This window comes from Rana temporaria, chromosome 7, assembly GCF_905171775.1.
Source record: "Rana temporaria chromosome 7, aRanTem1.1, whole genome shotgun sequence".
In the NCBI taxonomy this organism is placed as follows: Eukaryota; Metazoa; Chordata; class Amphibia; order Anura; family Ranidae; genus Rana; species Rana temporaria.
This window is the reverse complement of record NC_053495.1, coordinates 188,628,558-188,652,389: the sequence shown is the minus strand read 5'-3', so window position 1 is coordinate 188,652,389 and position 23,832 is coordinate 188,628,558. Positions and strand designations below refer to the sequence as shown.

Genomic DNA, 23,832 nt, shown 5'->3' with positions numbered 1-23,832 from the left:
AAAACATGTACCTTTACAACCCCTTTAGTGGTTAACTTGGCATGCCTCAGTGTATGAAAACATACACGTTAACCTGAATATGCTAACGCATGCACAAGTGTGACGCAACCCCTAATTTATTATTTTTTTCTGCCAATACAGGGTCAGCTCTATACACAGGAGTAAAATAAGGCTGAGGGTTGGGGGTAATTATTTTAGTCTATTAGGAGCATCATAAATGCCTAAGATGTCAAGAATCCCTATTTTTGGGGAAGACAATACAATCTCTATTCCATAAAGCAGTTTTCAATTCAGCAGTGCTGTGTCCCTTTAAAACAAAAAGCTTCCCCTGGACCAGCCGTCAGCGATGCTTTTGTGTTCTGCATCAGTGAAAGGAGCGGCATTAGGACCCGGCGGACGCAAGCTGGCAGCAGTTGTGTAGAATCAGACACAGAGCAAGAGGGTCCAGTTTAAATCTGTCTGTAATCTCAGCAACAGCAGCTCAAGCTGAAGAGGCTGCCCTGCCTGCCCTGCCTCTCCCTGCCCTGCCTTCCCACTCAACTGCCACCCTTTTTTTCCTCTTAAAGGAGATGTCAGAGCTTGTCTACAATGGAAGCAGCGGAGGCAGATAGGAGAGAGCCGGGCTACCTAGCTGATGAGGACGTCTGATCTTCCCTTGCTGAACAGCACAAGATGAAGACACTGCTGGTAAGTCAATTATTGCAATTAACGGTATAAGCCTGCTCGGGGACGAGGGGGGTCGGCGGAAGGGAGGGCGAGTGCACCGATCACGCCGATCGCAGCTCAGCATCCTTATCGTCAAACTTTGCAAAATTTACAGAAGGGACATGGGGTGCGTTTGGGGGACCCCTGACTTTGTAGCTGGCTGAATCCTTGGATCTAAGTAGCGGAAAAAAAAAAAAAGACAGCTGGGAAATAACTTTTTTTTTTTTGTGTTGTAAAAAAGGCACCTGTAACCTAAAATTTCCCAAAATTTTCTAGCAAATTTTCTATTATTTTGTCTAACCCATTGCCAGGGGTGTGGGTGCCTGGAGCTAGGCATGTCCCCAAGCTGTTGTTGAAGACCTTCATGGCCAGTGGAACGAGACGTTGTAGCGTCCTGTGCATGCTGAGCGTTGTAGTGCCACGGAGTCGCGGGTTAACGAGCTAAATCGTAACAGTTTTATCATAGTTGACTTTCACCTGAAAAGTTGGAGCAGAACGATAAAGGGATGAAGATGATGAAGAAGAAGAGCAGAATGATTAAGGCACATGTCTGATTGACCTATAAACTCATCCATCCTATTTGGACATTTTCATGGCACCATACATACATAGACATTTGATAATAATTACACGATGCATCGATTTTCAACACAGTCGTTGGTTGTAAAGGTAGATGGCGTCTATACGATGGTGTTGGTGGTATTCGAACTGCTAGCGCCTAGAGAAAAGTTGGTCTCTAGGGCTATACATTACATTTTCTTTTACACGTGTGTTGCCAGTGCCACTGCTCAATTCACAAAGCTTCAACACAAGGATAAGGATCTTTATTTTAGCCATGTGAATGCATAGCTCCCAACTGTCCCTGATTTCGAGGGACTGTCCCTGATTTGGAGCAATGTCCCTCTGTCCCTCTTTCCTCCTCATTTGTCCCTCATTTTGGTCTGAACTATATAGATGATAATAAAATGCACTTTGTATCTATCAAAAAGTGTTTCTCAGTGCTAAACCTTTCATCTGATTTCTAAATTGCTGCATTTGTACATTCCAAAAGCCAATATAAAGAAATAGTAGTGGTAAAAAAGCACTTGTGGGTTGAACCAATCTTTTATTTTTTGTTGTACGATTCTCCTTTAAGGGGGTGTGACAAGGGGTGTGTCCTATGCCTGCATACTTTTGCTGATAGGTGTCCCTCATTCCCATCTCAAAAGGTTGGGAGGTGTGTGAATATCATTTTAAAATCTCTTTGGACCTTTGTCAAAAATATTAGGGATCCATATCCTGCTGTGAATGAAGTGATGAAGACCATTCAATATGTGCTGGACATCGGTGTGTGCAACCTATTGCATTAGGGTGTGCACCCGAAGATCAAACACATACTACCGATCGCTCACGTTGTTCATTCAGAAAGTGAAGGGGCCGGTAAATTACATATTTACTGGCCCCTTCCCCACTCCTAAAACATCCCAGCGGCAACATCCGATAGAGAGGAGGGAAGCTGGCAGCGCTGCAGGGGGAAAGATGGGAGCCAGGGAAAATCTGTGCTGCACAGAGTGATTAGGTTGTGCTTGGGCACACCTGGCACACCCTGTGCGCACGCCTATGGTGCTGGAACTCAACCACGACCCCCCAAAACACCTCCACCCACACACACCCTCCAAATCACATTTAATAGTGGGTGTGATCAGTCAAATTTCACGAACAGTAGGAGGGCCTTAAAGGTCATTAAATACCAGGATTTCATTACAGAGTGCAGAGTTCAGGAGGGTTACACACAGAGTTCAGAGTTCAGGAGGGTTACACACAGAGTGCAGAGTTCAGGAGGGTTACACACAGAGTGCGGAGTTCAGGGGGGGGTTACACACAGAGTGCAGAGTTCAGGAGGGTTACACACAGAGTGCAGAGTTCAGGAGGGTTACACACAGAGTGCAGAGTTCAGGGGGTTACACACAGAGTGCAGAGTTCAGGAGGGTTACACACAGAGTGCAGAGTTCAGGAGGGTTACACACAGAGTGCAGAGTTCAGGGGGGTTACACACAGAGTGCACAGTTCAGGAGGGTTACACGCAAAGTGTAGAGTTCAGGGGGGGTTACACACAGAGTGCAGAGTTCAATAGGGTTACACACAGAGTGCAGAGTTCAGGAGGGTTACACACAGAGTGCAGAGTTCAGGAGGGTTACACACAGAGTGCAGAGTTCAGGAGGGTTACACACAGAGTGCAGAGTTCAGGAGGGTTACACACAGAGTGCAGAGTTCAGGGGGTTACACACAGAGTGCAGAGTTCAGGAGGGTTACACACAGAGTGCAGAGTTCAGGAGGGTTACACACAGAGTGCAGAGTTCAGGGGGGTTACACACAGAGTGCACAGTTCAGGAGGGTTACACGCAAAGTGTAGAGTTCAGGGGGGGTTACACACAGAGTGCAGAGTTCAATAGGGTTACACACAGAGTGCAGAGTTCAGGAGGGTTACACACAGAGTGCAGAGTTCAAGGGGGTTACACACAGAGTGCAGAGTTCAGGGGGGTTACACACAGAGTGCAGAGTTCAGGAGGGTTACATACAGAGTGCAGAGTTCAGGAGGGTTACATACAGAGTGCAGAGTTCAGGGGGGTTACACACAGATTGCAGAGCTGTCACTTGTAAACACAGAAACCGGACGTCTGTGTTTACAAGTAATTGTGGTGAGCAGACACCAAAGGGTCTGAGCCAGAGGTGGTGGAACTGAGTTCCACCAAGTTCCCCCTGAAACAAAGCCCTGTATAGGATAACACATGAACAGAAGGCTTCTCTAAAAAGTAATGGAGGCTAATGGTGGGAATTGATGTTTAGATAATGGATCTGAAATGTGTTTCCTGCCTCTGATTGGAAGATCCAGTGTATGTATACATGCAGGAAATAAAATACAGGATATTTTTGTATAAGAATATCACGATCAGTGCGCTGTAATATTGTCAGGCTTCATGACCAGATGTTGACGTGATTATGGGACTTCCCTGGGGGACTAACATTTGCCAAATCTAAAGGTGGTCACGCATGTAAATGAATGCAACTGAATTGCTTGCTATCCAGGAGTTAACAACAACTGATAGCCATTGTCAAAGGCGATGATTTTCCAATATACTGGATAACTCAAGCAGCTGATCCCTTCTCTCCGTAGCAAAGGGAGCAAAGTTTTCACTCCCTGCCTCTGTACTCTGGGCAAGTTGGAGAGGAATAGCAGACAATTTCAGCAAGGGAACATGACCATCATTCCTAGTCATTATAAATCTGCCTGTCTATGGCAGCTCTGAGAATTGCATCCGAATGGCGGCTCTGTAACCTATGACTATGGATGACTTAGGAGTCAGCAGGGGCTTTGTGACAGGTGGGCGGCCAACCTGGGGTCACCTGGGGCCAGCGCAGCATTACGATGAATTGCCATTGTCTAATGTATCTTTGTGGCAGAAGAATTTGTTCTGGGTTGTCTGTCATAATTATCTTGTGCTAGAATTTTATCATCCAGAATCAGAGCCCGCCAGCTGTTGTGGAACTAAAAGTCTCTGGCCCAGATTCAGGTAGGGGCGCGCACTGATACGGCGGCGCAGCGTCTCGTCTTTACGCTACGCCGCCGTAAATTACAGGAGCCACGCTGTATTCACGAAGCACTTGCTCCGTAATTTGCGGCGGCTTTGCGTAAAAGGGGCCGGCGTAAGCGCGCATAATTTAAATGATCCCGTAGGGGGCGTGGATCATTTAAATTAGGCGCGTTCCCACCCCAAACGTACTGCGCATGCGCCGTCCCTAAATTTTCCCGACGTGCATTGCGGTAAATGACGTCGCAAGGACGTCATTGGCTTCGACGTGAACGTAAATGGCGTCCAGCGCCATTCACGAAAGACTTACGCAAACGAAGTAAAAATTTGAAAATCGCGACGCGGGAACGACGTCCATACTTACCATTGGCTGCGCCTCCTAATAGCAGGAGCAGCCTTACGACGAAACCGACGTACGCAAACGACGTAAAAAACGACCGCCAGGTGCATGTACTTTTGTGAATCGGCGTAAGTATGCAATTTGCATACTCTACGCTGACAACTACGGGAACACGGGAACGCCACATAGCGGCCAGCGTCAGAATGCACCCTAAGATACGACGGCGTAAGAGACTTATGCCAGTCGTCTCTTAAGGCTACAGTCGTCGTATCTAGCTTTCTGAATACAGAAAGTAGATACGCCGGCGCAGCTTTTGAATTACGCGGCGTATCTATGGATACGCCGGCGTAATTCTTTACTGAATCTACCCCTCTGTGTGTTGTACCACCATTTGGAGCCCTTTAGGGCTCAGGGGGGCATATGCAGGAAGATCTCTAATGCATGCACAGGTTATCACAATAGTTTAACAATAATTGTTTTGGTAAAAAAAAAAATAGCTTTTAGAATCCATTGTCCTAATTGGGGTAAGCAATCAAAATAATCCGTCCAGGTGGAGCATTGACCCTAATTTTGACCAAACCAATCTTTTTCTTTGCTGTGTCCCCCAATTATTTTTAATTGTTGGATCCTTTGGAGTTATGAATTCTACCATTGAGTATTAACCACTTAAGCCCCGGACCTTTAGGCAGCTAAATGCCCAGGCCAGGTTTTGCGATTCGGCACTGCGTCGCTTTAACAGACAATTGCGCGGTCGTGTGACGTGGCTCCCAAACAAAATTGGCGTCCTTTTTTCCCCACAAATGGAGCTTTCTATTGGTGGTATTTGATCCCCTCTGCGGGTTTTATTTGTTGCGCTATAAACAAAAATAGAGCGACAATTTTGAAAAAAATGCAATATTTTTTACTTTTTGCTATAATAAATATCCCCCAAAAACCTATATAACATTTTTTTTTTCCTCAGTTTAGGCCGATACGTATTCTTCTACCTATTTTTGGTAAAAAAAATCGCAATAAGCGTTTATCGATTGGTTTGCGCAAAATTTATAGCGTTTACAAAATAGGGGATAGTTTTTTTATTTTTTTACTACTAATGGCGGCGATCAGCGATTTTTTTTCGTGACTGCGACATTATGGCGGACACTTCGGACAATTTTGAGACATTTTTGGGACCATTGTCATTTTCACAGCAAAAAATGCATTTAAATTGCATTGTTTATTGTGAAAATGACAGTTGCAGTTTGGGAGTTAACCACAGGGGGCGCTGTAGGAGTTAGGGTTTACCTAGTGTGTGTTTACAACTGTAGGGGGGTGTGGCTGTAGGTCTGACGTTATCGATTGAGTATCCCTATAAAAGGGATCACTCCATTCGATGCAGCCGCCACAGTGAAGCACGGGGAAGCCGTGTTTACATACGGCTCTCCCCGTTCTTCAGCTCCGGGGAGCGATCGCGATGGAGCGGCTATAAACGAATAGCTGCACCGTCGTCCCGGATCGCTCCCCGCGGGACCGACGCATGTAACGGGGGGGGGGGGGGTCCCGATCGGACCCCCGACCCACGTCTAGGCAGGGACGTACAGGTACGCCAATGTGCCTGTCCGTGCCATTCTGCCGACGTACATATACATGCGGCGGACGGGAAGTGGTTAAATAACAAACATGTCATACTTACCTCCCCTGTGCAGTTCGGTTTGCACAGAGTGGCCCCCGATCCTCGCCGCAACAGCTAACCCCCATTCTGGGAAGCGCTCTCCCAAGGGGGTTAGCTTGCGGGTGCACTCCTGTGATACAGTCACTAGGCCCCGCCACCGCGTAATTGCTTTGATTGACAGCAGCGGGAGCCAATGACTGCGCTGCTATCAATCTCCAATGAAGAGCCACCTCAAGCTCCATTACGGGATCGCGCCTACAGAGTTTCGTGGCTCAGGAAAGTAAAGCGGGGGGGGGGGGGCTGGGAGGCCCGAGAGTGCAAGGTGTTTTTCACCTTAATGCAGGGGTCTCAAAACTTTCTAAACAAAGGGCCAGATTATTGACCTTCAGACTTTAAGTGGGGGCGGACTATGGCCAGTGGTAGTGGAAATAAGTAAACATCGCCAAAATTGGTATTGGGAGAGAAGCAGTACCCTATCATTTTCAGAAATAGTGCCCCATCATTGGTTTAATTGGAAGGGGAGGAATAATACCCCATCATTAGTATCAGTGGGAGGAATAGTGTCCCATTATTGGTGTCAGTGCTTCATTGCTGGTATTAGTTGGAAGAATCGCGTCTACTACTTTGGAAGTAGTGACCCAAGGGCCGGATAAAGGCAGGCAAAGGGCCGCATCTGGCCCCAGGGCCGCAGTTTGGAGACCACTGCCTTAATGTCTAGGATGCATTAAGGTGAAAAAACATGAAGCTTTAGAAACCCCTTTAACCATTATTCATATTTAGCTAGATTCAGGTAGCTTTACGCCGGCGTATAAGTAGATACGCCAACATAACTCTGAATCTACGCCGTCCTAAATTCAAGCGTATTCTGGAAACCAGATACGCTTAAATTAGGCTAAGATACGAGCGACGTAAGTCTCCTACGCCGTCGTATCTTAGGGTGCAATATTTACGCTGGCCGCTAGGTGGCGCTTCCGTTGAGTTTGGCGTAGAATATGCAAATGACTAGATACGCCGATTCAGAAACGTACGTTCGCCCGGCGCATTTTTTTTACGTTGTTTACGTATGTCTTTTTCCGGCGTAAAGTTAGTCGAACAAATAGCTGGCCTAGTCAATGTTAAGTATGGCCGTCGTTCCCGCTTCAAAATTTGAAAATTTTACGTTGTTTGCGTAAGTCGTCCGTGAATGGGGCTGGACGTAATTTACGTTCACGTCGAAACCAATACGTCCTTGCGGCGTACTTTGGAGCAATGCACACTGGGATATGTACGCGGACGGCGCATGCAACGTTCGTAAAAAACTTCAATCACGTCGGGTCACCAACCATTTACATAAAACACGCCCCCCTCATCCTCATTTGCATTAGGCGCGCTTACGCCGGCCCCATTTACGCTACGCCGCTGTAACTTAGGAGGCAAGTGCTTTGTGAATACAGCACTTGCCTCTCTGACTTACGGCGGCGTAGCGTAAATACGATACGCTATGCCGCCGTAAAAATGCGCGCATCTACCTGAATCCAGCTAATAGTCTGCATTACTAATGCCGCGTACACACGATCGTTTTTCGGCATGAAAAAAAAAACTTTGTTTTTCAGCATGTCCAAAAAACTAAGTTTTCCCAACTTCATCGTTAAAAACGACGTTGCCCACACAGCATCGTTTTTGAAAAATGGTGAACAAAGCGCGGTGACGTACAACACGTACGACGGCACTCTGAAGGGAAAGTTCTATTCGCCTTTGGGCTGCTTTAGCTGATTCCTTGTTAGTAAAAGACGATTCGCGCTTTTTTGTCTGTTACAGCGTGATGAATGTGCTTACTCCATTATGAATGGTAGTTTTACCTGAACGGGCGCTCCCGTCTCATAACTTGAGTCTGGGCACGCGCGGGTTTAAAACGTTGTTTTTGCCGACACGCGATCATTTTTTACAACCCGAACAACAACATTTTTTAAAACGACGTTAAAAAATGCAGCATGTTCGAAAAAAAAATTGTCGTTTTTCAGAAGCCGAAAAACAATGTGAAGCCCCCACATGATCATTTTAAATGATGTTTTTAAAAACAACGTTTTTTTTCATGACGAAAAACGATCGTGTGTACGCGGCATAAGAGCGGCGGGAGGTCTTCAATTCCCAATCCTCCACAATCCTTTTTCTCAAATCGCTTGATGTCCTGATGTGGCACAGAGGGAACCACCTTTTCTACGGCAAAAAAGGGAACTGCCACGGGCGACCATGGAGATCTCCTTTTAGCCACCCTCTACGTGCGACGGAGAATCCTTCCGATACTCGGAAGTCCCCATATTGGCTCTGTATTTAACCCCTTCTTGGCTCAATTATCGCCAGCCATGCCTGAACCGGTTGAAACTCTTTCAGACACTGGCAATCAATTAGTGGCCCGGATTCAAAGAGCAATTGCGCCTGCGTAACCATAGTTACGCAGCGCAATTGCTTACTTGCGCCGGCGTAACGAATGCTCCTGATTCAGGAACCTCGTTACGCCGACTGCAGCCTAAGATATGCGTGGCATAAGGCTCTTATGCCCGCATATCTTAGGCTGCATTCTTGCGATGGCCGCTAGGTGGCATTCCCGTTGTGCTCAGCGTATAGTATGCAAATTGCATACTAACGCCGATTCACAACGTTACGCGAGCCCTGCGTACGCAGTTTACGTCGTTTGCGTACGGCGGTTTTCGCGTAAGGCTGCGCCAATGTTACGTATACCAGTCGTTCCCGCGTCGTGAAATTAAAAATGTACGTGGTTTGCGTAAGTGAATCGTGAATGGCGCTGGACGCCATTCACGTTCACTTTGCAGCAAATGATGTCGTTGCGACGTCATTTACCGCAATGCACGTCGGGAAAGTTTCCCGACGGAGCATGCGCTCTACGCTCGGCGCGGGAACGCGCCTAATTTAAATGATTCCCTACGGGATCATTTAAATTGCGCGCGCTTACGTCGGGCATTTTGCCGGAGCGCACACGCAATTTACGGAGCTACTTCTCCGTGAATCGCGGGTAGCGCAGAAAATTTGCGGGGGCGCAGGGCAAAAACGGTGCCCTGCGCCTACGTAAAAAAAGCGCAGATGTTACTGAATCTACCCCAGTGAGTTTACAGATATCTTGCCATGCATGGATTTCCCAGACACAATGGACTTAAAGTGTTTGTCTATAAACAGCAGAGAGAAGGAGGGAAGGGGGGGGGGCTTGGGGGGGCAAAATGATGGATCTCAAACAAACGCACGCTGGGCGTAAATTAAATCTAAGACACAGGAACAACGTTGGGCACCGCATGATATGATGTATATAGGCTGTGGGTAAAGGTACTTTGCTACCGGCTCTTTTGATGGATGGTAACTGTGCCCCCCTCTCTGTCTACAGCGCCATGGGTTGGCAGTGTTGCTCGCTCTTAGCACCATGTGTACCAGTCTGGTGATCATGTACAGCAATATGAGGACCATGAAGGTACAAAGCTCGCAGCCTCCATCTGTAGCAACAGTCCGGAGCGAGGGCAAGACCAACCACGCCAAGGAGGACCCCCCCATCCCCATCCTGGAGGGCTACATCAGCGTCTTGGACCACAAGGTAGGCTGGCAGATAGAGTTATCCTCGGCTGGCGGTCTGCCAGATGGCATCTTATGTACGGCTCTCGTGGTGATTAATGGTCCTCACTGGCACTTTTTAGCGGATGGGGAAGAAGAGGAGAAGGGGGGGGGTGCATTGTCTGTATAACAACATCGATTTCATTTTTTTTTTTTTTTTTACGTGCTGAGAAAACTTGTACACCTGCTGAGAGATCAGCTGCGGGTTCTAGCTGGTAATGCCCTCCGCTTATCACAACCAACACATGTCACCGGACCAGCCCTGATGTGTCTGCACCGAGAGGGGGGGGGGGGGGGGGATGCATCAGGATACGCTGTCTACCAAAGCCATTGGCCTTTTAACTGGGAGGCAAATACTGCATTAAATCTCAGCATCACCGGAGCAGCCTAATCTCCCAGACAGATGAAAAAAAAAGGAAGGGTTCTTCCCATGCAATGTCACATTATGCCGCCTGCAATTATTTGATCCCCCCCCCCCCACTCCACCTCCCTCTCCGCTGACCCTCAGGGACCACCCACACTTGTGTCTGAGTTTGACAGCTTTTTGTAGCAAGGCCAAGGGAATTATGGGAGGGAATGCAAATTTCGACTTTCGCTACTTTTTTTTTTTTTATTATTTGATATTTGATTCGGCATAAAAGCGAAGGTTGTGCATATTGTAACAGCGCTCTCCTTTCTTGAATTATCGACGGCTGCGCGCAACAGTTTGCAGGCGGAAAAAGGAAATTGGATTAGTGCTTTGTTTCTTGTTGCCCATGGCGCCCTGTGCAGCCGCACAGCCCGCACACCCCAAAGGCCGGCCCTGAGTGTATCTCTCGCGGCGTAATGGCGTGTAATTCAAATCGGCGAGTAGGTGGCGTGTTTCATTTAAGTGAAGCGCGTCCCCGCGCCGAACGAACTGCGCATGCGCGTCCCTAAATTTCCCGCCGTGCATTGCGCTAAATGACGTCGCAAGGATGTCATTATTTTGACGTGGACGTAAATTACGTCCAGCCCCATTCACGGACGACTTACGCAAACAAAATAAAATATTTTCAAATTCGACGCGGAAACGACACAGCCCGCACACCCCAAAGGACTGAATTCTGGATGCAGCAAAAAAAAAATATTGCAATGAGTAAAGCAATATGGTAACGTGTTGTTTTTTTTTATGAATGTGAATATTTGTATCTATTTTGGGGCAGATCCTCGTACAATTGCATGGGCGCAGCGTATGTGAGATACGCTACGCCGCTGTAACTTACTTTTTTAATCTTTGAATCCACAAAGAATTCGCGCCGTAAGTTACGGCGGAGTAGTGTATCCAGGGCCGGTGATCTGCCGTGCTGGTTCCAGGTATCACGGAAGTTCCAGCGCATGCGCGAACTGATGCGCTGAGACGGTTCCAGCTATCGGGAAAGTTCCTTCAAGCACTGCGCAGGTGCAAACTTGCTGACGGAAATCCCCGAACGGCGGCCGGCATCCAGGGCGACGTGGACTTAGAGGAAAGTGGCTTCGCTCGCTCGGCCTCCTGGCTCTTTTTTTAACATCCTCCAATCCACGGGGATGTTAAAGAATGAGCCTGGATGCCGGGCGAGGTTCGGAGATTTCCGTCGGGAAGTTTGCGCCTGCGCAGTCAGTGAAGGAACTTCCCCCATAGGGGAACATTGAGGACAAGTCAACGGCCTTAGGTGTTCAGGCGCCCTGTGCGAGCTAATCCTATGGCGCCCCCCATCTTCACCCCTGGTCACCTAAACTGACTTACCTTTCGGTGGACGGTGCGGCTTTGCATTTAAAAATGGCGCCGCCCGGCGCTTAGACGCCACTGCGCATGCGCCGTCTGCCCGAGAATAGCCAAGCGTTTCTGGCTTTCCCGAGCAGCGGCGGTGCATGCGCAGTGTGCCTGTCGGGGCCGGCAGCAGCCATTTTTTTCAGGTGCCGTAACCGATGCGTTGCTCTTCACCCAGTCCCAGGGCAGGGGGACCTGGCAACGCGCTGGGAGACCTGGCAGCGCCTGCTGCTGTGACTCATAGGAGTCGGACTCCTGTGATGATCATGTGAGTAACTGACTGCGACTCACATTCTGCAAGCTGTGATGGCCGCACGGTGCCCCTGTTGCCCATGGCGCCCTGTGCAGCCGCACAGCCCGTACACCCCAAAGGCCGGCCCTGAGTGTATCTCTCGCGGCGTAATGGCGCGTAATTCAAATCGGCGAGTAGGGGGCGTGTTTCATTTAAATGAAGCGCGTCCCCACGCCGAACGAACTGTGCATGCGCCGTCCCTAAATTTCCCTCCGTGCATTGCGCTAAATGACGTCGCAAGGATGTCATTGTTTTGACGTGGACGTAAATTACGTCCAGCCCCATTCACGGACGACTTACGCAAACAAAATAAAATATTTTCAAATTCGACGCTGGAATGACGGCCATACTTAACATTGCGTACGCCACCAAATATTAGCTTTAACTATACGCCGAAAAAAGCCGAACGGAAACTACGTAAAAGAATGCGACGGTCGCTCGTACGTTCGTGGATCGTCGGAAATAGCTAATTTGCATACTCGATGCGGAATACGACGGGAACGCCACCCAGCGGTGGTGATGAATGTGCTATCTCCATTACGAAACGCTAGTTTTACCAGACCGAGCGCTCCTGTCTCATAACTTGCTTCTGAGCATGCACGTTTTTTTCCCCCTCGTTAAAGCCTACACACGGCCGTTTTTCATGACGTGAAATAGAACGACATGAAAAACGACGAGAAAAAATAGAGCAGGTTCTAAATTTTTAACGCTTATTTTTCTCGTCGAGAAAAATGCTCTGGAGCCTACACACGACCGTTTTTCACGACCAATTAAAAAAATTGCATTTTTCTTGTGCACGCGGCAAAACCTGCAGTAGAAGCCTGCGATGTCGCCGTCTTCCTCCATGGCAGCGAGCGTACATCTTCACCCCTCTTCTGCCGGGGGGCCGCGAACTCTAGCTCTCACTTTTGAGAGTGAAGATTGGAGATCAGGCAGCAGGACAAGTATTTTGTGTTACTTTAATTGTACTTCTTTGCTACTAAAGTGTATCTAAAGTCAAAAGTGTTTTGATAGAGTAGTAAGGGGTTAGAGCAGGGGTTGGTAACATTTTCTACATTATCTAGTCTATTTTATATAAAAAAAAATAAAAAAATTGCTGTATTAATACTAATCATTGTGCATAATACTCATAATGGCCCAGATTCAGAAAGGACTTACAACGGCGCAGCGCCATGTACGCCGTCATAAGTCCTAATCCGAGCCGTCGCAGCTATGCGCCTGATTCTTAGAATTAGTTACGCATAGATATCCATTAGATCCGACAGGCGTAAGTCTCTTACACCGTCGGATCGTAACTGCATATTTTCTCTGACCACTAGGTGGCGCTTCCGCCGAATTACGTGTCGAGTATGCAAATTAGCTAGATACGCGGATTCACGAACGTACGCCCGACCGACGCAGTAAAGTTACGATGTTTACGTTAGGCTTTTCCCGGCGTATAGTTGCCCCTGCTATATGAGGCATAAGTGCGGCGTACCAATGTTAAGTATGGCCGTCGTTCCCACGTCGAAATTTGAAAACGTTACGTCGTTTGCGTAAGTCGTCCGTGAATGGGGCTGGACGTCATTTACGTTCACGTCGAAACCAATGACGTCCTTGCGGCGTACTTTGGAGCAATGCACACTGGGAAATTCCATGGACGGCGCATGCGCCGTTCGGCAAAAACGTCAATCACGTCGGGGCACAGTAGATTTACATAAAACACGCCCCCCTGATCCAAATTTGAATTAGGCGGGCTTACGCCGGACGATTTACGCTACGCCGCCGCAACTTACGGAGCAAGTGCTTTGAGAATACAGCACTTGCCCGTCTAAGTTGCCGAGGCATAACGTAAAGCGGATACGTTACGCCCGCACAAAATTACGCCGCTGACTGTGAATCTGGCCCAATGTGTCTAAAACGTATTTTTCTTATGATGTCAGCTCCATCTAGTGGCCATAATGCAGTATTTTCCTGATTGCAATATTTCAGGAAAATGCTGCATTATGGCTACTAGATGGAGCTGATAATCATAGGAAATACACCCATTTTAAACCTTTCAGGCCTTACTCCTGATTTTATAACTGGACCTCAAGGGCTTGATTTACTAAGACTGGAGAGGGCAAGATCTAGTGCAGCGCTGCATAGAAACCAATCAGCTTGCAGTTTTCTTTGTCAAAGCTTAACTGAACAAGCGGAAGTTAGAAGTTGATTGACTACCATGTACAGCTGCACCAGATTTGCACTCTCCAGTAAATCAACCCCCAAGTGTCAATTTACAAGCATTACACACAACTATCATGTATCCATTACTATTACATTGAATTTCAATATGTATGCTGACATCCAGTGTCAATTCCATGTCATTTCAATTTGTTATTTTTACATTGTTTAATGGTATAATCCAGTTTCCCTGTATGTTGGGGCTAATTAGTTTAGACCCTCTTCTTCATGTTCCCTCCATAATACTGTGGGTAAAATGGTGCAAGAAGCATAGTTGGGAAAGTGAGGACTCGGTGGGATGCGACAGAAAAATTTATGATACACAAGTTCTTTGGGCAAGTCCTTAGGCTTTAAGGTCCATCGAGGGTTATTTACGAAAGGCAAATCCACTTTGCACTGCAAGTGCACTACAAGTGCAGTCATTGTCGATCTGAGGGGGACATGCAAGGAAAATAAAAAACACAGCGACTGCACTTTCAAGTGCACTTGTAGTGCAAAGTGGATTTGCCTTTAAAAATGTATGTGGAATAAACCGGGACAGCCGCATTTCAAAAATAAAAATGTGTTCCTTTTAATAAAAACTGGTCACAACATGGATATGTCACAGCAAAAAATCAGGAAAAGGGCTAACGCGTTTCACACTCTTATGAAGTGCTTATTCATAGCTAGGCGCCGTATAGAGCCGACTCCCAGTTTGGCTATTTTCGGAACTCGTGACGTGCCTTATCCGCCGGGGGGAAGTTTTTATCAAGCACGTCAATCATTTGGGCTAAGTCCCAGATGACATTGCGCCGCTGCCTAAGAACGCCTACTCCCGCGGGATTGAGAAAAGGGTGGAAAAGAACAATAATACGGTATGTATAGCGAAAAAAAAACCAAAACAGCATATTGTACATGTCGGAAGTATGCTTAATGTAATGTTATATACTTGTTTTTAGGGTGAACCTCCGCTTTAAGGATCGCTTGCAATGTTCACTCTGTAAGCTGCCAACTTCATAGCAGGCATAAGGCTCAGAAGATCAATCTCTTTTTTACACAAATGACCCGGAGCATCTCATGTACTACATTTTAACAAATAAAACTATGTTAAATTAAGCTACCGTGTCTTATTAGAGAGTTAAGGTGTCTGTGGAGAGTGCTTAATCAGCAGGTGACCATACTGACTGGACAGACTGAGGTCTAAAGTAGGTATGTCAATGCATAAAGCGGCACTTTGAAGCAGAACAATTGTGCTATGTCTGACCTGTAGGGTGGTAGCAGGGCCATTGATAAGGCAGTACAACCGGTCCTGTTGGCCCGGGCCCCATCCGCTCAAGAGGGGGGCCTGGGCAGCATTATAGTTCATTTCATCCAAGAGTCTTTTAAAACTATCCATACCACCACCGATTGTGGAAGGGAGTTCCACACCCTGCCAGTGAAAACCCCCCTATGCAGCTTAGGGTTAAACTGCTTCTCCTCCAATTTCATTGTGTGGCCCCATGTCCTCTTACACTCCCTGGGACTGAAAATTTTCATACGCTGGGATCGTCTTTGAGATATTTGTATATTGTGTATAATAACATTCTCCTGGGCCCCATCAGGTCAACAGAGGGGCCCAGGAGGTGAGAACAGGGAAGGGATTTTTTTATTTCTATTTAGGGGCGCAGGTACATTGCCTTCCCTAATGGAGTGATCTCATGTACACTCTCCCGTGCCAAGCCTAATGTGAAGCGGCTAACAGCAGGAAGCGGCAAGTCCAATGCTGCCAGTGGCGGCGGGTGGTTTGGCTGCACTGTGAGTTACACTGACATCTGATAAGAGTCCCCAGATTTCTCACTGTGCTTATTTTATGATCATCAGCATTATGGTAATCTCACAGCACAGCAGGTGCTCTATGGCTATGTCACAATGTCCCACGGCTGTTGTGACATTGCCCCCTAGATATGTCATTTCCTGCGTGTGTGTGAGTGATTGGCTCACTGAATCCCTTTCCCCCGAAGTCTGTGCTAGGATACAAGTCAGAGTTTTGGCACCCCTTGCAACAAAAATTTCATTTTTGGTAAGATACTCCCAATAGGAAATCACGTCTAAATGGATGTAGATCCTGCAATTTTCCTCACTAAAGCCCTGCAGGTGCAGAATCTGGTTGATAATTATGAAACCACTCCCATTAGACTCGCTTAGCACAGAGGAACACACAGGGATTTCTTCAGAATAACAAAAGAGAGGAATCTGCAACAAAGTTTGTTAAAATCCTTGCAATGTACACAGATCACCCAGGGGGGAATGTTTTTTTCTCAACAAAAGTGGGGTTACTCTTTGTAACGGAATGGCCCGTAATACCCAGAGACTTTTGAAGAATGTGGGGTACTCCTGTGCCAGCTTCCCCAATGACTCTTATGTCTAGGGTCATCCTATGTCCAATAGGGGCATAGGATGACTGAGAAATGATATCTCGGATTACATGAGATGGGACAGTAACGATAATTCATGTATTGCAGGATATCTTGAAATATTACAGGTAGTTAATTCTGACCCCAACAGGTCAATAGGAGAGTGACTCATTCTTGTGGGGACACATACTGTTGAGATGTTAATTGAGTCTGGCTCCTAAGATATTTCATTGTGTGAAAGTCTATTGATGATAGATGTGTTGGGGGTTGGCAGTCTGAAAGGTCAGATGGCTGACTTTTCAGCTGTAGTGGATTAGCATGTCAATTACGTCTACAAAGAAATGTATAACTATATTGTGTAGCAAGTGAGAATAGCTTATTGCGGAGTCAGAACGTCTGGGTAATTATTAGTAATTAGCTCATGTAGATTATTCTGAATGTCATTATCTAAAGGAATGTGTATTGAGCTCCATGTGTCATGTTGTGGGTAGAGTTGAGTCATTGTTCACTCTTGGTTTATACTGTATAAAAGAGCTGAGTTTTACCATTAAAGTGTGATTCATTTGGAACCAGAGAACAGAGCTATGTGTCTCGTTATTCTGGGAAAATCCATATGGATCGTGTCTGCTGGATTGTGGAGTGTCGGATAAACTGTCTTGGGTTGGTGGAATGGAATATCGGAAATGGTGTTAACCCCTGACCGTTACACTCTTTAACACTGTCTTTGCCCGGTTCACACTTGCAAATTCTATGCGGATCAAAAGCGATCCGAAAAGTATAGATTTGCATGTCATATAAAAAAGCATTATTTCCAATGAAGGCTGTTCACATATATGCGGTGCACATTTATTCCGGTTCAAAAAAGGGTCCTGTGCGAGTTTAGTGCGCGGCGAATTTCAGCTCCATAGACTTTCTGTGTAAGTTCACTTTACAGATGAACTGGTGCTTCAATCGTGAAAAAATCTATTTGCACGTACATGTTGATCCAAAAAACATACGATTTTTTCTGGTATACCAACGACACGGCACACTGGATAATATTTAACCTGCTGCCGCCTGCGTAACACATATGTGCATCGGCAAAATGTGGCAAATCACAGTGTGTACAGGGAAAGTTTTCAACCGGCCAGCAGCCGCTCCAGTCCGCTACTATTCAGCCATGTGAATGTAGCCTTACTGTGGGTTTCCTTCCACAATATAAAAATCATCTTTCAACCAAATTGGCCTATGGGTGCGGCAGGGATGTTGGATCGTAAGTAATCAACAATGCGATATGATCAGCGTACATGGTGAAGCTCTGTGGAATATTCTACAGTAACTCTATACCAAAAAAAATCCTTAATATTTTATTATTATGGGTTGGGGGTCAGCGTGAGCCCAACATACCACATCGCCCAGGATGCAACGCAGAGTCGCCGGTTCGGGTTTATCAGTGGGTGTCTAATGAAAACATTTGTGCGACATCTGAGCGCTCCTATTTTCTGTTTTGTTACTGAGAATTGTTATTTACTTCATAACTGGACGGCTTCCCAAACAGAAATGATGTTGTGATTTGGAACATTAAGCTGATGGGAGATAAAGACGCTTCCAGCAGCACTTTTATGAATAGAATGGAGGAGTCTGCAGATTGTGTGGCCGGACCCGGCCTTCTAGAAAAGACTCAACCTGCGCCCACTAAGGGCCCCTGAGTACTCTGGGGGGACAAAGCATGCTGGAACATGTAGTTCTACTTCTGAAGATGGACTGGAAGGGGGCGACCGGGGGGGGGGACACTTCATCCTTTCCAGCGAAATCAAGGTATATGTAATCCTTAAAGGGGTTGTAAAGGTAAATGTTTTTTCACCTTAAAGCGGGAGTTCACCCTTAAAAAAAATGTCAACCTTAGATTCATGCTCATTTTGTCAAGGGGAATCGGCTAGTTTTTTAAAATCGAAGCTGTACTTAACGTTTTAGAGAGCGATCTTCTCCGCCGCTTCCGGGTATGGTCTTCGGGACTGGGCGTTCCTATTTTGATTGACAGTCTTCCGACAGGCTTCCGACGGTCGCATCCATCGTGTTACGAGTAGCCGAAAGAAGCCGAACGTCGGTGCGGCTCTATACGGCGCCTGTGCACCGACGTTCGGCTACTTTCGGAAAATCGTGACGCGATGGATGCCTGTTGGAAGACTGTCAATCAAGAAGGAACGCCCAGTCCCGCAGCCCATACCCGGAAGTGGCGGAGAAGATCGCTCTCTACAAACGGTAAGTACAGCTTCGATTTAAAAAAAAACTAGCCGATTCCCCTCCACAAAATGAGCCTCAATCTAAGGTTAAAAATTAACATTTGTGGGTGAACCTCCCATTTAATGCATCCTATGCATTAAGGTGAAAAAACATCCGACGGTACCTCGTTTTACTTACCTAACCCCTCGAAAGTCCCAAGCGCGTCCATGTGATCCTCTTCTGTTCCCAGCCTGGCCGTTGATTGGCTAGGCTGGACGGATTGATAGCAGCGCAGCCATTGGCTGTCGCTGCTGTCAATCACAGCGGATGACGCGGCGCGCCGGGGGGCGGGGCCGAGTGATACAGTCGGCGGCTATGCCCGCCGCTGTATCACGGCAGCATGCTCGCAAAAGCTTTCCACCATGCAAGCTCGCTCGCATGAAGGTGGAAAGCTTTTTCGAGGAGGAGCCGAGACAGCCGCCGAGGTACCCCAGAAGACCGGATTCGGGGACACTCTGTGCAAAACAAGCTGCACAGTGGAGGTAAGTATAACATGTTTGTTATTTAAAAAAAAAAAAAAATTCTGCCTTTAGTGTTCCTTTAACAGCAAATCCAAACTTTTTTATTTGAACTTCTAGTTTTCCAGAGAGAGAGTTACCAATTATTTATATAGATCTGGCAAATTACACGGTGCATTCACATCAGTCGCTGTCCCAAGGAGCTTACAATCTAAGGCCCCTATCTAACATACTTTTATTACTTCTTCAAAAAGTGTGTAAAAATAATAGAAAAATGCATAAATAAATAACTCACACTAAGATACATTAAGGCTGGGTTCACACTATTGCGAATTGACAATTCGCAATAGCAGAAGAATGTGACCGGCTCTCTATGGAACGAAAAAATCATCCTGGACTGCCGCACTCTGATTAGGTGAATTTTATTACAAAAATAGCAAAGGATGAAATCCAAAAAGCTGCAAGGTAATCCAAAAGTCATGCAAAAGTGGACATACAGAGACAAATAATCATGATGTGAAACGCGTCAGCCATTTGTCCCTGTACGTCCTCTTTTTGTTTTTGACTGTGTTTTGCATGACTTTTGGATTACCTTGCAGCTTTTTGGATTTTATCCTTTGCTATTTTTGTAATAAAATTTGCCTAATCAGTCCAGGATGATTTTTTTCTTTCCATGGATTAGTGCAGAGCCAGCACCTGTTGGTGTAACAGGGCGGGAGTGAACTACAGGTGTTTGAGGGTTTTGGAGCGGTACTTTTTCCATTGTTTGCTACTTCCTGGACTTGGCTCTCTATAGACCCGGTTCACATCTCTGCATTGTGTGCCACCCCCAAAAAATATATACCACCAGCCGCCACTGTTTTGGACTCTGTTAAAGAACTGTATACTCTTGGCACATAGGGCCAGATTCTCTTAGGAGCGCGTAACTTTGTGCGGGCGTAACGTATCTGATTTACGTTACGCCTCCGCAACTTAGACGGGCAAGTGCAGTATTCTCAAAGCACTTGCTCCGTAAGTTGCGGTGGCGTAGCGTAAATCGGCCGGCGTAAGCCCGCCTAATCCAAATTTTTCACTTACAGCGCATGCGCCGTCCGTGGAATATCCCAGTGTGCTTTGCGTCAAAGTACGCTGCAAGGACGTATTGGTTTCGACGTGTACGTAAATGACGTCCAGCCCCATTCACGGACGACTTACGCAAACTACGTAAAAATTTCAAATTTCGGCGCGGGAACAACGGCCATACTTAACATTGGTGTGCCGCACTTACGCCACCATATAGCAGGGGTAACTTTACGCCGGGAAAAGCCTAACGTAAACGCGTAACTTGACTTCGTCGGCCGGGCGTACGTTCGTGAATTCGCGTATCTAGCTGATTTACATATTTTGACGTGTAAATCAGCGTACACGCCCCTAGCGGCCAGCGTAAATATGCAGTTACGATCCGACGGCGTAAGAGACTTACGCCTGTCGGATCTAATAGATATCTATGCGTAACTGATTCTAAGAATCAGGCGCATAGATACGACGGCACAACGCAGAGATACGCCGGCGTATCTGGAGATACGCCGTCGTATCTCTTTTGAGAATCCGGGCCATAGTGTATATATATTGCATATTTTTGATGTGCACATTTTTTCTTATTTTTTCCCCCTTTTTTTTCCTTTTTCATTTAAAAAATTTATATTTTCGCTGTTATTGCAACACTATATGGTATATACTGTATATTGTTATATGGATTTTATTATTAAGGTTTTTATATTTTGAGCATGGAGATATGGAGGTTTGATATAACAATAGAATATACTTTTGCGATTTTGCTACACATTTTTTACTTTATTCATAGATTTTAATCTAGTGTAATTTACACTAGAAGCGCAGGTCCGCCCAAAAGAATAATAATAAAAAACCAGCAGCTACAACATATTGCAGCTGCTGGCTTTTAATAATAGGACACTTACATGTCTTGGAGTCCAGCGATGTCGGCACCCGCAGCTGATGTCTCCATCAACTGTTGGGTGCTGCCGCCGCCATTGCGGATAAGGGTACCTGGCAGTGTAGCCTTTCGGCTTCACGCCGGGAACCTTACTGCGCATGCGCGAGGCCCGCTCCTCTCTCCTACTGGCCCGCGGCCCGGGGAGGGAAGAGGGAGCCCCGCGCTGCCGTGGACTCCCGGAAGTGGTAAAGGATACCTGTCAAAGAAAGGTATCCTGTCCCCCCTCCCCCACAAAAGGTGCCAATTGTGGCACCGGAGGGCGGGGGGGGGGGGATCCGATGAGCGGAAGCTCCACTTTTGGGTGGAACTTCGCTTTAAAGAGGCAGCTGTCACATTAATGCACGTAGATTTACATGGTTGCCACCCTTTATATTGGATATTATATTGATTCCAGGTAAAATGTAAAAAAAAGCTGTATTTTTACTTGCACATGATTGGATGATGGAAATCAGCAGAGCTTCACCATATTCACATTCAAGTGCACTGACTATTTGCCTTTATTAAATCAACCCCATTGGCTCCTTGTGTTGCTTCTTCTTCTTACACTCCAGCCTTGCTGCATAGGGACTGCATGTATAAAACACAGTTATTGATTTATTAATGATTACAGAGCTGCATTTATTTCCATCTTTTATATCTGCCTAGAGTTCAGCTAGAAGACATTTCCAATACCAATTTCCATGTGCAAATAGAAGAGATGGAACAATCCATCTGTCACACAGTATTTGTCATCTCCATGGGGCTTCTTTCTTGTATGTTTTGAAGGGGGCTTATTTCCCATCTTCTGATTGGTCAGAATGGCCGGTAAAGTGGAAGGCACAATCCCTTGAAGGAAAAGCCTGGGAGGGAGCTCATAGAGCGGTGCTGATCCATGGATAGGTGATTTCAGACAAGAATGGATAGCTGCTGAAATCCAAGTAAAATATAAAATTGTTTTGTTTTTTCAGCCAGTGAATATTCTAAACACAGGAGTTTGGCTGCTGGGCATACAGTAGGTGCCATTCAGAGAAGGCTTTGCATTTTTTCCAATGAATGCAAAACGCTTCGTGATTGGAGGAGGTGGGGCGGTGATGTCATGCTTTCAACCTTGTCTAATTGGAGATCACTTTGCATTAATTGAGGAAAATGCAAAGTCTTCTCGGAATGGCACCTATGCCCAGCAGTCGACCTCCTGAGTTCAGAATACAGCAGGGCAGATGCTCAGCACGGGACCCGGAGGCAAGTGGAGATCACTGGAGTAGTGGTGTCTACTTCAATGATTTCCAGTTTCCAGAGGTACCGTATGTATCGGGGTATACCGCGCGTCGGCGTATAACGCACACCCCAAGCTTAGAAAGGTAAAGGAAAAAAAATAAAACTTACATTTTTGCCCTGCGTCCATCGGCGGCCTTGTCTGGTGTCCGTCTGCGGGCTTGCGCGGGGTCCGTCCAGCCTTGTGGGTGTCCGTCTGCGGCTTCCTTACGCGGGGTCCGTCTGCGGCTTTGGAGGTGTCCATCTGCGGCCTCCGTCCAGGTGTCTGTCTCCGTCCAGCGTGTCCGTCTGCGGCTTTGGAGTTGTCCGTCTGTGGCCTCCATCCAGGTGTCCGTCTCCGTCCAGCGTGTCCGGTGTTCGTTTTTGGATTTGCCGCGAGCCGAGAGGAGCCGGATTTCCTGTGTGTTCGGCTCCTCTCGGCTCCTCTCGCGTGGCTGTGGGCGGAGCCGAGCGTGGCCGAGCCTAGCCGAGTGCGCAGTACACTCGGATCGGCTCCGCTCTAGGCTGCGGCGGGCGGAGCCGAGCGTGGCCGACCCTAGCTGAGTGCGCAGTACACTCGGCTCAGCTCTAGGCTAGCGGCTCAGAGACAGCAGGGATCGGCGTATATCGCGCACCCACGATTTCTCCCTGATTTTAAGGTGAAAAAGGTGCGTGGTATACGCCGATAAATACGGTATTTGGCCAAGCTGCCGCTGGACCAAAATAACTATGTATAAAATATCCATACCTGGATTTCTTCTTTAAAGGGATGCCAGGGCTGGGTGGGGTAAAGGAACCTTAAGGCACTCATTTGATCTTATTGCCGTAGCAAACCTATGAGAATCTGCAGTAGGTCTTACAATGGGTCCCTCAAGCTGTCCAGGAACTATAAGTCCCATCATGCCCCGTAAGCTCTTGGTAGACCACGCATGCTGCAACTTCTGGTCCTCGCTCCACAGATTGCCTACACACAACATACCAGCTGCTTCGGAGATTCTGCTTATGTGTCTGTACTTGTTAACTTATGGAATATAAAATAGAAAAAAAAAAAGCGCTCCCTCCATAAACGCATCGGGAGTCCTGTTTATTATGGTGATATTAAGCCGGCGTTGCCAAAATAAACAGTCTGTGATAGAAGCCGTGCAGATGTCACCGCGAGTCATCCAGACTGATTCCATTATTGTTCCATCCAGATACAAAATACTTCCTCCGAAATCCAATGATCGTTAGGATAACGCATCGATGTACCGATCATCACTGGGACATTACGGCTCTGCCTAATTACCAAAAGAAAACTGTTTATTTTTTTCTAACATGGATAAGATCTTTAAATGTAGTTAATTAAAGAACAAATTCAGATAGCTGTTCATGCTGTACAGAAAATGCCGCTGCCGCCCTA

General features: G+C 46.8%; 1 protein-coding gene across 1 annotated transcript in view; it reads left to right on the top strand.

Moving 5' to 3' along the window:
* The first annotated feature begins 385 nt into the window (after positions 1-385).
* Positions 386-23,832, top strand: part of ST6GALNAC5 (ST6 N-acetylgalactosaminide alpha-2,6-sialyltransferase 5) — a 200,774-nt gene continuing 177,327 nt past the window's right edge. Inside the window, exons 1-2 of the mRNA XM_040360669.1 lie at positions 386-687; positions 9,636-9,839. Of these exons, the coding sequence (XP_040216603.1) occupies positions 673-687; positions 9,636-9,839 (219 nt within the window). The 5' untranslated portion in view covers positions 386-672. The remainder of the gene's footprint in view (positions 688-9,635; positions 9,840-23,832) is intronic.